At 34.8% G+C, this 15,263-nt stretch overlaps 2 protein-coding genes across 2 annotated transcripts; both read left to right on the top strand.

The window, feature by feature from the left end:
• The first annotated feature begins 4,928 nt into the window (after window positions 1-4,928).
• Window positions 4,929-10,177, top strand: LOC110787198 (pectinesterase). Its single transcript, XM_021991773.2, has 2 exons — window positions 4,929-6,221; window positions 9,382-10,177. The coding sequence occupies exons 1-2, from the start codon at window positions 5,138-5,140 to the stop codon at window positions 10,071-10,073; spliced, it is 1,776 nt and encodes a 591-aa protein (XP_021847465.1). The 5' UTR covers window positions 4,929-5,137; the 3' UTR covers window positions 10,074-10,177.
• A 1,330-nt stretch (window positions 10,178-11,507) lies between these two features.
• LOC110787199 (pectinesterase 3) lies at window positions 11,508-15,263 on the top strand. Its single transcript, XM_021991774.2, has 2 exons — window positions 11,508-12,809; window positions 14,184-15,263. Exons 1-2 carry the CDS (start codon window positions 11,738-11,740, stop codon window positions 14,861-14,863), a joined length of 1,752 nt encoding a protein of 583 aa, XP_021847466.2. The 5' UTR covers window positions 11,508-11,737; the 3' UTR covers window positions 14,864-15,263.

The following is a 15,263-nucleotide window of genomic DNA, read 5'->3' as shown; positions in this document are numbered from 1 at the left end:
ATCCCCATTTCCTCCGTTTCCTTTTTACACTATTACTCATTCTACTATTATTATTTGTGGTGATTTTGTAAGCTAGAACACAACCATGTTGAATGTTGTTAAATTATGTCAATGTGTATGGTTAAAATATCAATTTTTTATAATATTAGCTTAAAGAGAACTAAATATATTAATGATCAAAGTTGTGCAGGCATGCGTGAAAATGACCAACATTGCAAGTAAAATGAAAGGAGGAGTGACTAACTTGCGAACGTTCAAGGTCCATTCAAATTCCTACCATTCGACTACTCCGTACATGCTATGAACGGTATCTACATTTCAAAATTCAAGGCTCCAATATTCAAATTTCTAAAGTTCAAACCTCTTATTCGGCAAACATAAACTTTTATATAAGGCGGCCTTACGCAAAAGACCACATTGGTTCATGTAAGTTAACCAATGAAATCAATTAGTTAAGCACTATAACTAGTTAGTTAAGCACTGAAACCAATTAGTTAAACAATGAAACTAATTAGTTAAGCACTATAACTAATTAATAAGCAACGAAACTAATTAGTTAAACATTGAAATAACAAATAAGTTAAATAATCAAAGTGGTATTTTCGATAAGGCGGTCTTACACAAAGTTGTTGTTCTGCAAAATTCAAGTTCCAACTTCTATAGTTTCAAAGTTCGACAGTTCAAGGTGATTAGCAAATTCCATCAACATTTAAACATTCAAGACATGACAAACATCATCAACTTAACTCATCCAACCAATCCCGTATGTATGATTGATACATCCCCAAATGTGGTAAAAATATCATCATTTTGCACGTCTACATATAAAATAGAAGGCCTCTCAACATACATATTGAAGGGAATTTGTCCTTTAACCAAGGTGCATTAGTCTAATACTAAGGTTCGGGTTAATTCTCCGAGTAAGATTAAGTGATCAGAATTAGCTGGAGCAATGCTTCCGATCAATGAGAACTAATCCTTATTAGGCTCAACAACTCTTGAATGAACCTACAAGGTCGCAACAATGGATAAAATGGATCGCCGAATTAAATGAATTTGAAATTCATTTAATAGCTAATTGAAAATTTTAGATCGTAAAACATCTACTCCCTCTATCCCAGATTAGTTGTTACATACCCCTTTAGATGCAAAAAGGGGTTTACATACCCTTAGTGGGTTTACTTTTTATTGAAAAATAAAATAAGACACTGAACGAGCCATAACATATCTATCTATCATTAATTTTAGTTAGAAAAACATCTACTCCCTCTATCCCAGATTAGTTGTTACATTTTCCTTTTTCGTCCGTCCCAGATTAGTTGTTACACTTCTAAATTAGGAATGATCCCACAATTATTATATTGTCTCTCTCTTCCCACTAAACTTTTTTTGTCCCCACACTCTCTCTCATTCAATTAAAAAAATACCCCACTATCTCCTATCACATCTACTTTTTTTAATAAAATAACAATTGATAATGAAACAACCACTTACCACCTAAAACTTTGTGCAAAGGTAAGTGTAACAACTAATCTGGGACGGAGGGAGTATAAGATATATTGATGATAATTGTCAATAACTATAGTTTTAGTTTTCATTCAAAATTAATATTGAGATTATAAGTCGTGCATCGCACAAGTACTATAGTACTACTAAATAGTAGATTAGTAGTTCATGTACTAAAAGAGAGGTGCATCAAATCAACTGAAAATTGTCGCTATCGGATATGCCTCTCTTTTAATATATAAAACAAAAGTAAAATAACTATAAAATCAAGTAATTATTTATGTTAACAATTGTGTATACTTCCTCCGTTCCATAATGTTTCTCATGTTTATCATTCATATGGTCACAAATTTTAAACTTTGGCCCTAATTAGGCCATGTTCTTTAGAGCTTAACTGAACTGAACTGAACTGAATGCTCCTGAACTGAACTGAACTGAACTGAATGCTCCTGAACTGAATGCTCCTGAACTGAATTGAACTGAACTGAATGCTCTTGAACTGAACTGAACTGAACTGAACTGAATACTCCTGAACTGAACTGAATGCTCCTGAACTGATCTTAACCGTAACTGAGTTGAACTGCGAAATAAATCCTGAAACTGAAATTAAGCAAAAAAAAAACAGGACCTTAGTAGCTTGTATAAATGATAGAAAAAATATTAACTTGATAAATGAATAGTGACAAAAGTCAAAGTGATACGATTATTTAGAGAAGGAGGTAATATAAGTTACAATGAAAATAGGTACTCAAACATTGGCGTTAATGTTAAGGTAATCTATGTTTCTTTTTTTAATCTATTTTCTATCTTAATATCATGATAACTATGCAAGTTAAAAAGAACATTCCAAACCCCGGCCCATTACTTTTCGGCAACTTTTGTGTAAGACCGCCTTACCGGAAAGACCACTTTGGTTACTTAACTAATTGGTTCAATTTCTTAACTAATTGGTTACATTACTTAATTAATTGATTCAATTGCTTAACTAATTAATTCTTTTGCTTAACTAATTGGTTTCAGTGCGCAACTAATTAGTTCAAGTGCTTAACTAATTGGTTTCATTGTTTAACTTATATGATACCAAGTTGGTCTTTTATGTAAGACCGCCTTATAGAAAAGTTTGTAATTACTTTTCCTTTCATTGTATTTACAAGTGCTGATTTAAGAAAATGGAGAGGATCCTTACTTCAGATATTGCAAGATAAAGTATTCTCTTAAATCGTCAATTGGCAAGACCAACCATCTATATATCCGTCTTGAGTAAAATATTGTGATTGGATTGAGAGGAAATCTCGTTAACGTTTCATCAAAGGGGCTCCACGTTATATCAAGTTGTGAGGAAATTTAATTCTTAAAAACAAAAACAAAAAAAGTTGTAAAGAAAGTAAAGGAAAAGAAAAGGAGATCCTTTGATTTTTCCACCAATAATGAAAGCATCTCAGTAGCTATCAATAGTTATATGCTTTTAAACGTGATAAGTATTTTTATTTCAATAGCTTCGTCGGTTCCCGACTTTCGATTCTTATACTTTCAGTAATCAGTGAAAGAGTAGATAAAGCAAGCAAAAACTCTTGTTTAAAGGCAATTTATAATAATAGGGAAATTCTCATTAGTACACTTGTACTATTGTCTTCTGTCAATAATACACTTAATTTTAATTATATTGCCAATGGTACATTTAAGGTATTGACTTCTTTGTTACCATGACTTATTCCATTAAATATTTAACCACGGTTATCTAAGTTAAAAAAAAAAAAAAAAAAATTCTTTTCATGTTTCCCATGTTAGTACACATAGTATCATAGTATCAAAAATTATGTTCAGAAAATGGTGATGACTAATGAATTAATTTCTCTTAAAATACAAGTATGTTGTCGAAGTGATTTTCTTTGCCAATTTAATTTTTTTAGACATAGTTTTGTAAAGATGTCAACTAATTGTGTTATACAAAAACTACAAGTGTCTAGAATGAACAATCAACAAGGTATCTCGCAATGGAGAATTGAATGTTCTTTTTCAAATACATGACAAAACTCTCAAAAGGGTCAAATTTCGGAGTGTTTAACGAATGACTTTCCCTAGATCTTCCATGTCATAAAAAATTACTACGTACAAAATTACTGCAAAAATATGCATCTCAATGCCTACACATCTCTTTTAATTACTCCCTCCGTCCCTTAATACTCGCACCACTTTCCTTTTCGGGCCGTCCCTTAATACTTGCACCGCTTCTATAAATGAAAATTTATACCAATATTATATTATTTCTCACACTTATTTACTAACCCCACCTACACCCCTATTCCCTACAAAAAATCATTTAAAAATTCACACCCCAACTCACCATTCTCCACCTCTTACACATTTCCCACTAACTATATTAAAAAAAATACCCCACTATCAACTAACACCCATTAAATTAATAAGTCAATTCAAATGTCTTAAACTCCGCACCGGTCAAACCGGTGCGAGTATTAAGGGACGGAGGGAGTATTTCTTGATTTGTTTTATTTATTTATTTATTATTATTGTTAAGGAATGGTTAACCGCGGTTAAACTAATGGAAAACTTCATCATAATACTTAAAAATGATCCTGATATAATATCTATTTTTTAATCATGTAATTTTTTCTTTTAATAAAAGTATTCCTTCAAAATTGCTAATGATATATAAAAGTAATATTTAATCCTTTAAAATTTACCTATCATTTATTTTTCATAATATAAAAGTTCAACAAAAACCTGTTAAAAGTTACAAAAAATTAGATAAAAATTATTTCAATATTACTAAAGTATAACTTATTCGTGCAAAATTTTTTGTAAAGCAAAATGCTCTCTCTTTACAATTACCTGAATAGACGTTGATTTTTTTTTTAGGTGCGAAACGAGCTATAAGTCATTATAAATTACAAGTGGAAAAAAGAATGTTAGAATGGGTGACTTATCGTCCTACACTACATAGACTCTCCGTGTTAAACACTAGATTATTAGATTAATATCTCAATCATGTTGTTAATTATTTTAATTTAGATCATCCTAATTAATGGCAACCAACTACATTCATGGGATTAATTTGTATGTCAAAGTATGAATGTATGATCCCAACGAACTAAACAATGAAAGAAAGGAGGATGTTAGATGTTTTTTTTTTTTTTTTAGGAAAATAAAACACAAATGAGGGAGGGGGGTTTCAAATTTGTAGCCTATTGTTATTCTTAAGTATGTTACTACCCTAGTAATTGGAAAATTTGAGATCAAAAGGTCTTGCGCGCACTCAGTTAGCTTTTTCCCAATATATTTTTGATAACTTTTAACCTATTTTGATTATTTTTTATATTATCATTAATTATGACGTAAAATATACACATAACCTATGACTTATCTCCTTTAAACTTCACTATTTACGCCAAAATCACCAAGCATCTTATGTCAATATGCTTTTTGAAAAGAACTTTCAACTCACAATTAATATTCCAATAATCCAATATATACCCCGCTATTGGCCATTGCTACCTCCTCATCAAAACAACCACTAACTTGTTATCCTTTATTTTTCTCTCAAATATACATTCATAGTACATTAGTACAAAATCATTTCTACTCATTATTGAAAGCTAGAAAGGCCATAATCATGAAGCAATTATCTAAAAAACACAAGAAATTACTCTTGTTAGCCCTTCTTTCTTCCCTCCTACTCATAGCCACCACCATCGGCATTAGCGTCGGAGTAAGCTCATCTCATCGGCAAAGAGATCATAGACTTTCCCCGGAAACACATGCCGTTGTTAAAACCTCATGCAGTAGCACTCTATACCCTGACCTTTGCTACTCGGCTATTGCCACCGCTCCTTCCACCACCTCCACCACCAAAATCTCCACCCTAAAAGATGTCATTGCCGCCTCCTTAAACCTCACCACACTGGCCGTGGAACATAACTACTTCACGGTAAAAAAGCTCATCAAGACTCGTAAGAATCTTACAGTCCGCGAAAAAATTGCTCTCCACGACTGTCTCGAGTCTATTGATGAGACTCTGGATGAGCTCAGGAGAACCTTACAGGACCTCCTGAGCTACCAACATACTGACAACAATAATAATAATAATAATAATAATACAACACGCAGTAAGTCCTTAAAGGGTTATGCGGATGATATGAAGACGCTCATATCATCCGCCATAACCGATCAAGAGACATGCCTAGACGGATTCTCCCACGGGGACGCCGATAGGCACGTGCGAGACACGCTCCAAAGCGGGCAGGTCCACGTGGAAAAAATGTGTAGTAACGCCTTAGCCATGATAACAAACATGACTGACGTTGATATGGCTGCCGAAGCAGCCACTAAGAAGAGGCAACTTTATTCTACTAATAATAATGATCATGATCATGATCACGACGAGTTCGGGTGGCCAAGGTGGATGTCAAGTGTAGATAGAAGGATGCTTCAAGGGGGTCCCGTAAAGGCGGATACTGTTGTGGCGGCTGACGGGACCGGGAACCACCGGACGATAGCGGCGGCGGTGGCGGCGGCACCGGTAAAGAGTAAGAAGAGGTATGTGATTAGGATTAAAGCAGGAGTGTACAACGAAAATGTAGATATTCATAATAAGAAGACGAATCTTATGTTTATTGGAGATGGGAGGTCCAAGACGATTATCACTGGGAAGAAGAATGTGATTGATGGTAGCACCACATACAATTCTGCAACTGTTGGTAAGCACATGCATTAATTAACACATAGCTTTACCTAGCCTAATTTTAGTTATTCAATTCAATAATCATAATTAATATATACACCCCATGTTATATATTTATTATTATTAATAGGAATAGTATAGATCACCCCACATTAATAATTTTATTGGTAGTTAAGTAGTTTGGTAGATGTATGTATCACTATCCTATTTTCATTTGCTTTTCCTTTCTTAAAAAGAGATAAAAGAATACATCACTAGGTTTTTAGGGTTTTGTTTGGTATATATCAATGAATGAAAAGGAGTTGAATCCGATAAGTTAACTGATTAGAATTTTACTTGATCAGAATGATTTTGTACATAATATTTGATAATTAGTGTTGATCAAAAGGGTTAAGGTTAGTTAAATATGAGTTTAATTAAGGTACGTGGGGTATCCCCTTAACCTTTTTTTTTGGGTGTACCACTCGTTTCATCCTTAGAGCTAATTCGGATTCGGGACGAGTTTTGAGTGGATATGTTCTAGTCCCCTGTCAATTGTTATTGCGAGGGATCGAACACGGGGTCCTCCCTACCAAGTTCAGCCTCAATCCCACTTAACCAAACAATTTAATTATTTAATTGGTATCTTAAAATTTCAATATCCACTTATAAGCATATTAGTCACCAAAGAATTCACACTAATATCTATCAATTGCCCCATTCACTAATATATATCAATTGCCCAATTAACAATAGTGAAAGTAACTTCTCAAATTTATAGGATGATATTTTCTCTCATCTTTTTTCAATGTCAAACAACTTACATATAAGTAACATTAGATTCATCCGTGTTAAATAGAGCCTAAGAGTCATTATCAATTTATCGTTGGCGGACTTTTATTGCTAATCTTCCATGATAAAGATAATTTGAATTGGCTTTTTCATACGAATATGACACATCCATGTGATTGTTCAAAATTATTTCCGCATCTTTCTTTTTCTCTTTCTTTTTCCCCCTCTTTATCCTTTATCCTTAATAATTTATAGGTAGAAAATAATTTAATGTTGTTAATGAAGTTTTGGCATAGTAGTAAAAATCAAATGCCTGTTTATGATAAGTCACATGTTAATTTTTTCGTCTACCTTTTTTTATTTATAACTGGCTTTTTAGCCCGTTTATAGAACGGGCAGTTGTTTAGTGGTTGTTCAGATGTCTTTTGAAGTTTTAATTAGTGAATACTTGTGATTTTTGGTAATATATGAATTAAATAGAGATGTAATTTGAAGGTTGGAAAAATGTAAAAATTATATGCTGAATAAATATTGGATGTTAAAGGGGTGGAGTGGAAGAGACTAATGAGTATATTAGACTATTAATAACTTGAAGCTGAATAAGGAAAATGGAGTGGAAGAGGCATTAGAAGTTGTAAATCATAGAAACAATAAAGAAAAATTGAAAAAAAAAACAAAATAAAATGATGAATGAAAGGAAAGATGCCACATGGCTTCTAATAATGAGATGTCACATGGCTTCTAATAATCTATGGTGTTCCTAGGCATAGACTAGGTATAGATTTATATTGTCTTTATAACTCATTCGCACCTATTCCCTCCTCAATAATTTGGTTTTAGTTGAAAGTCTTGGAAGCAATAAATTTATTAGCCTTAGAAAATTCTCTACTCCTTTCCCTCTCATTGATAAAATGAGAAATGTATAGGCTATAGAGTGAGTGAGTGAGGTTAGTGTTGAAGGAATGATAATTAAGTGTGTTTAGTAAAGTTGATTAGCACCTTTTTAAAAGAAAGTTTCAAAAGTAATACTCCTTTAAAAAGAGATCTTAATTGATTTTCATGTCTTAATTAAGCAGTCCTTTTGATTAGCTAATGTTAAGTTGATTTTTCAAATTTTTTTTGGTGTGAGCTCTTCAGGAGAAAAAGATTAAAATCTGCCACTTATCATACTCAATCCTTTAGTCTTAACCACTAGATTAAAACCTTATTAATACGGGAAGTCGTTAAGATAGTAGATGCTCATTAATCAAGTTGCGTCAATTAATACCAGAAGCAAACAACATCGAGGAAAATTCTTTTAGCTTGGCTGCTTTTTCCAAGCGTTGTTGTCCAAACAATCAATTTTGTCTCTCTAGAATAGTATAGTGAGATGCCGATTTAATAATTATGAATATTTTCTTCATCGGAAAACACTTGGTGTACAATATTTAAAATATTAGAAATTCATATTTACAAATGGTGGTACAATAAACATTGTATACCGGATTAAAATTTAATTTAAAATGCGCGCTTAAAAGTTACCCTTATATATATGTAAAATTTATCTATTTCTTAGAGCATGATTAGCGCTAGTCTGAGCAATAGACTTATTGAGTATTAGCCTAAGACCTCCCATTTAAGTGGAAGAGTATGACAAAAGTCTGAACAAGAGCCTTGGAATTCCAAGACTCTACTTAAGACGTTTAAAAGTTAGATTCAATCTTAATTATTTTATTTTTATTATTTTATTTTATTTTATTATTTTCATAAGTTTGAGGAGTCTTGAATGAGTACGAGGGGTGAAGTGGAAAAATTAAGTAAGTCTGAAAGGGTCTCGAGAATAATCTGAAAAATTAAAAATGAATAAAAAATAATAAAAATATGATATGGAAGTCTTAGCCTATACTAGCGCTAATCTTGCTCTTACTATTTTTTCCCAGTGATAGTTTTCCATTTTAATAAAAAATATTTCTTTAAATCACTAATAATATATAAAATTAATAATTTAACCCTATAAAATATTTATCTATCAACCTTTTTTTATAATATAAATTTAATCAAAATATACTACGTATTAAAAGTTATTGCGTACAAAAAACTAGGTAAAAGTTATAAAAAAAAGTGGGTAAAACATTATCTTGTGCCGTTGTACGTGAAAAACCTTTTGTTAAAATATTGTAAGACGAAGGTAAACTTAATTGATATATAGAGTAATAATGCATTAAAACAAAACGTATACCTTCAAAATCATACTGTAGAAAGATAACTATGTAACCTTTCAAAAAGCTTATCCACTTAAAAATACTTCACAATATAAAAATATTCAAAACTGAGTATACGTAGGACCTATTGTATCCGAAATTAATTGTCTCATTGTTTTTAAATGTTGGTTACGATCCCATATTGATTTAGCATTGTATGTGCAGCGGTTACCGCCGACGGTTTCTTAGCCCGAGACTTAACCATCCAAAACACGGCGGGTCCAGCAAAGCACCAAGCAGTAGCACTTCGTGTAGGAGGAGACCTCGCAGCCTTCTACCAATGCGACATCCTAGCTTACCAAGACACATTATACGTCCACAAAAGCCGGCAATTCTACGTCAAATGTCTAATTACGGGTACCGTAGACTTCATATTCGGTAACGCGGCAGTCGTGTTCCAAGACTGTGACATCCATGCCCGTAAACCTAACCCGGGCCAAAAGAACATGGTGACGGCCCAATCAAGAACAGACCCGAATCAGAACACCGGAATCGTGATCCAGAAATGTAGAATCGGAGCCACTTCGGATCTACAAGCCTCGAAAAATACGTTTCCGACGTATCTTGGTAGACCATGGCAAGATTACTCAAGGACAATAATAATGCAATCGACTATAAGTGATGTGGTTCATCCAGCAGGTTGGCATGAGTGGGAGGGTGACTTTGCACTTAAAACTCTTCACTATGGAGAGTATAAGAACACTGGTCCAGGTGCTGACACTTCGAAGCGTGTACAGTGGAGGGGTGTTAAAGTAATTACAGACACCGTTGAAGCTCAACAGTATACTCCTGGGAATTTCATTGCTGGAGGAAATTGGTTACCTGCTACTGCTTTTCCTTTCTCTCTTGGCCTCTAATAATAATTGAGCATGTTTAATTTGTTTCTTATTGCGATTTAAGTGATCATGTAATATGCAATATTGTTTTGTTTGTCATCAAGAAAAACTAGCCAACTCTACTACAGGCTAATTTTTATTTTGTTGCAAATTAAATGAGGGACAAGCCTCCAGAAAGGAATAAATATATACGTAGTATAATGAACTAGGCGCTAGCTATGGCATCGCCGCACCAACTAAGGCTCATTTTGTTTTGACAGGAAAATGCGGTTCGCGGGCGTGGGGTGGGTTTTGTGGGCCGGGTTATTCTTTTTGGTCAAGGGCGGTTCTGACTTAATCAACCCACTAACTTTGGAAACTGCTCCATTAATCACGTCATTACTCCCCACTAGCCGTTTTATGACTGTTGCAGTTCCCCATTACTCCCGTAACTTCTCCACTAGCCGTTTTTTGCTGTTACAGTTTCCCAAAAGCCTCACTATAAATTCATCGTTTATTTCCACAAAATATACAGAAACTTACAATCAATCTCTCTCTCAAATTCCTCTCTTTCTGGGCAAATATTCTGGTCTCCAATCGGGGATTGTGAGTGCACATAATTCTCGGTGTCGTGTAAACCCTGGAGGGCAACCGCAAGTGTTCTACTGCATCGGAGGTAGCGCGGAATTGTCTTTTAGAATAGTGGTCCGGCCACGGCACGACAATCGGTTCAGTTCGTATTACGCAATATCCAGTTAAGTCGTTCAAATTACTTATTTAGCTAACATTTTTTTCCCTTGTAATTTTTCCCACAAGGAAACAAATAAAGGAAAACTATTTTCCCTTAGAAAATCATATTCATTTAGAAACAAACGAAGGCTAAATCTTCATGAAATATGTGTCCTAATCATGCTAATAAGCCAATTTTTGACACCTACCTACTCACTTTGTCCCTATTTGTTTGCCCCATATTTATTTTAGTGCGTTACTTAAAGTAGTTCATTTTCTTATATACTTCAGTAACAAAGATACCCTCTCTTCCTTATCACATTTTGGCCAAAATCTTAATAAAGCACATTTTACCTACAAGGTAAACAATTAGGGACAATGGGAGTATCATTCAACTTATTGTCATTCTCATTAATAATATCTATTACCGACTATCAAATCGATCCGTTAATTTCGTACAAACTTATAACACATCCACTCATACTCCCTCTGTCCCTTAATACTCGACCTGTTTTGACTTTTTGCACTATCCATATAATTCACTTTGACCCTATTTTATTTCTATTATATGAAAATAAATGTTAGATATAATATATTGTTGGCTTCATCTTAACATATATTTTCAAAATATTAATATTTTTATAAGTTTTTATAATATTTAGTTAAAGAAATTGGTGGTCAAAATTGTGCATTGACATGCGTGTCCGGTTAAAACAGATCGAGTATTAAGGGACGGAGGAGTAGTCTCTTTTCCTTTGATTCCGCGAATATGCATTCCACTGCCCATACCCAACTTTCCAATTATGTCAACTTGGCTAACATGCGCGTAGGGCGGTAGGGGTAGCTGTTAACTCTGTCTCCTCCCCGCCCAAAAAAAGCAAAAACAAAAACCTCCCATTGTTTCCTACATTCTACACTCTCTTGATAATAATCTAATATCTTTAAAATCTGTAAAATCTAAAACCAATCCAAAAAAGATGGACACCATAAAATCCTTCAAGGGGTATGGCAAAGTAGACGAAACAGAGGAAGCAGCATTCCAGAAAAAAGTTAAGAAAAGAATCATAATCATTTCCATCTCCGCCATCATCCTCTTCGCCGTCATCATCTCCACCGTCGCAGGAGTCTTACTAACCCGCGACAACGGCGGCGATATCGATAAGCCATCCAGTTCATCTCCTTCTCAATCACTAAAAGTAGTATGCTCAGTAACTCAATACCCTGACACATGCTTCTCCTCTCTATCTCCTCTTACCTCCAATTCCACTTCTATTAACCCCACTAACCTCTTTTCGCTATCTCTACAAGTAGCAAAGCACTCGGTTTCGGATCTTCGTTCAATCCTTCCAAAGGACACGAACGACACCGTATTGGCTAAGGGGTTAAAGGATTGTGGTGAGTTGTTTGACGATTCCGAGGATCAACTAGGAGAATCTCTCTTATCATTGAGTAATAGTAATAAGAAGAGTGATAACGATCTACGGACGTGGCTTAGTGCTGTTTTGACTAACCTCGAGAGTTGTGTCGACGGCGTGTCGGAGATCAACGGGACGGCGTCGTTGGTGGAGGACTTACGGTTAAAGATGAAGAACTCTACCGAACTGGTGAGTAATAGTTTGGCTATTGTGAGTAAAATTGGAACTATTTTAGGCAAGTTTAAAAATTCTAATAGTATTAAGGTTCCTAAAAGTTTCCACTTAAGGAAACTCCTCGAATATGGGAGTGATCAGATGTTTCCTGATTGGGTGGGGCCCGCCGAGAGACGGTTGTTGTTAGGGGAAGAGGCGATGGGGCCGGGAGCGGACGCGGTGGTGGCTAAGGACGGTAGCGGACAGTATAAGACGATCACGGAGGCGATAAAGGCGGTGACGTTGAAGAGTAAGAAGAGGTATGTGATATATGTTAAGGAAGGAGTGTACGAGGAGAATGTGGTAATGGGTAAACATGTTTGGAATGTGATGATGTATGGTGATGGAATGGATAAGAGTATCGTTTCGGGTCATCTCAACTTCATCGATGGTACCCCAACCTTCTCTACCGCTACCTTTGGTACGTAATCTCTAGCCCAACTCGAACAACATTCATATTTTTTTTATTGCATGTTCAACATTCATAAAGTCATCCTTGTACTCAGTATATGTTTTACATTGTTCTATTTACCTTAACCTTATTTTTTTCATTATATGAACAAATGCAATGAATTACTACTAGAAGAAAGTTCAAAAGAAAAGTGTTACTCCCTCCGTCCCGGAATACTTGACCTGTTTTCCTTATCGGGCCGTCCCTTAATACTTGACCTGTTTCTAAAAATGGAAATATTCTAATAATATTATATTATTTCTCACTTCACCTCTATTAACCCACCTACCCCCTACTCCATACAAAAAATAATTAAAAATTCAACCCCTACCCTCCCCCAACCCCACCTCTTAACCCACCCTCCCACTAACTACATTAAAATAATACCCCACTATCAACTACTACCTATTAAATTAAATAAGTCAATTCAAGTCCCTTAAACTCTATACCGGTCAAACCGGGTCGAGTATTTCGGGACGGAGGAAGTATGTTTGTTTTTTTGAGGAAGCCAATCAAATAGAGGTATGTTAAGTTAGGCCGCAATTTAAGGCGATGAATAACATAAGTAAATGCTACGACTATTTGCTTGTGTGGGTTGCTTACTTGCTTTAGCTTGGGTCCGCATGTGACCTATTACATCATGTCAAATTTTTGGACATTCATAACGCGATAGCAAATTTAGCAATCTGATTGTCTGCCTTACGTCGGTGGCCCATCAACATGTGCATGTCAGTTTCAATTTAATTGCAAATTTAGTAATCTGATTGTCGTAGAGGAAGTATTTTCGAATATCTGTCAGAGTAAAAGACAAATAGCTAAAAGATAAATAGGAAAAAAAAAAAGTACCATTTATGTTTTAAAAAATCATTATATAAAAAAGTACTATTTTTGTTTAAAAAAGTAAGGCTCTATTCTCTTCACACCAAGTTTAAACTGATTTTTAGTTTTCGGTATGATATGGTCTATTTTTTTTGGTAACATTTGTGCAAGCCCGTTTTATCGAAATAATGTTTTGATTGCTTAAATAAGTGATTCCATTGCTTAAGGAACTAGTTCCATTGTTTAACTAAATAGTTTCAGTGCTTAACTAATTAGTTCTATTGTTTAACTAATAGGTTACAGTATTTAACTTATATAACACCCTGACGGTCTTTTATGTAAAACCGTCTTATATAAAAATTCGTTTCTAATACGGTTTGAATGTTTTCTGTTAGTGCTTTTTGTTTTTTCTGATAAGTCTGGTCTTTTTTTTTTTTTCTTTTCCATGGCCTTGTCTGGTTTAGTTATCCAATATACAATTAGTAGTATGATTCTCATTAGTTACAATGTCAATGTATGTAATAGCTATTGCTGGAAGAGGATTCATTGCAAAGGATATGGCCTTCAAGAACACGGCAGGAGCCGAGAAGCACCAGGCGGTAGCATTTCGGTCACAATCAGACCAATCTATCTACTATCGTTGTTTGTTCGATGGATACCAAGACACCCTCTACGCACATTCCTACCGCCAATTCTATCGTGAATGCACCGTCACAGGTACCATCGACTTCATATTTGGTAACGCGGCCGTAGTATTCCAAAATTGCAACATCCAACCTAGGGAACCATTGCCAAAACAATTCAACACAATAACAGCTCAAGGTAGGAAGGATTTAAACCAAAACACCGGGATCTCGATCCAAAAATGCACTATCTCGGGTTTGGGCCAGGTGACTGCCCCAACTTATTTGGGCCGACCTTGGCAGCAGTTCTCCACTACTTTGATCATGCAATCTATTATTGGGCCAGTTTTACATCCGTCGGGCTGGGTTGGATGGGTCAATGGGGTTGAGCCCCCTTCCACGATTTATTATGCTGAGTATCAAAACACTGGGCCTGGAGCTGATATTAGCAAGAGAGTTACATGGGCTGGGTTTAAGCCCGAAATTACAGCGGATGAAGCCTCGAAGTTTACAGTTGGCAACTTCATTGACGGGAGTTCTTGGTTAGCAAGCACTGATGTTGCCTTTGACACAGCATTATGAGCTTATAACAATAACAACATTCCTCTTCTTTTCTTCTTTTATTTAATACGGAGTAATATCTTACTACGTAGTACAGACTACTCTCTACGTCCCAGAATACTCGCACCATTTTGACTTTTTGCACTATTTGCATAATTTATTTTGACCTTATTTTATTTATAGTAATATAAAAACAAATGTTAGTATTTATAATACGCAATTAAAGATATTAGTGGTCAAAGTTGTGCATTGACAAGCGTGTCGAATCAAACTGATGCGAGTATTTCGAGACAGGGGGAGTATATGTCTAGTAAGATTTGACTATTAAGATAAATCTAACAAAACTAATTTCACCATATCGATTGTATTTACAAACTTTTACGACCAAAAGTCTTGAGTCAATTGTGGCTTATGGTTTTTA

The sequence above is a fragment of the Spinacia oleracea genome, chromosome 1, assembly GCF_020520425.1.
Source record: "Spinacia oleracea cultivar Varoflay chromosome 1, BTI_SOV_V1, whole genome shotgun sequence".
Lineage (NCBI taxonomy): Eukaryota > Viridiplantae > Streptophyta > Magnoliopsida > Caryophyllales > Amaranthaceae > Spinacia > Spinacia oleracea.
This window is presented reverse-complemented; position numbering and strand designations above follow the sequence as displayed.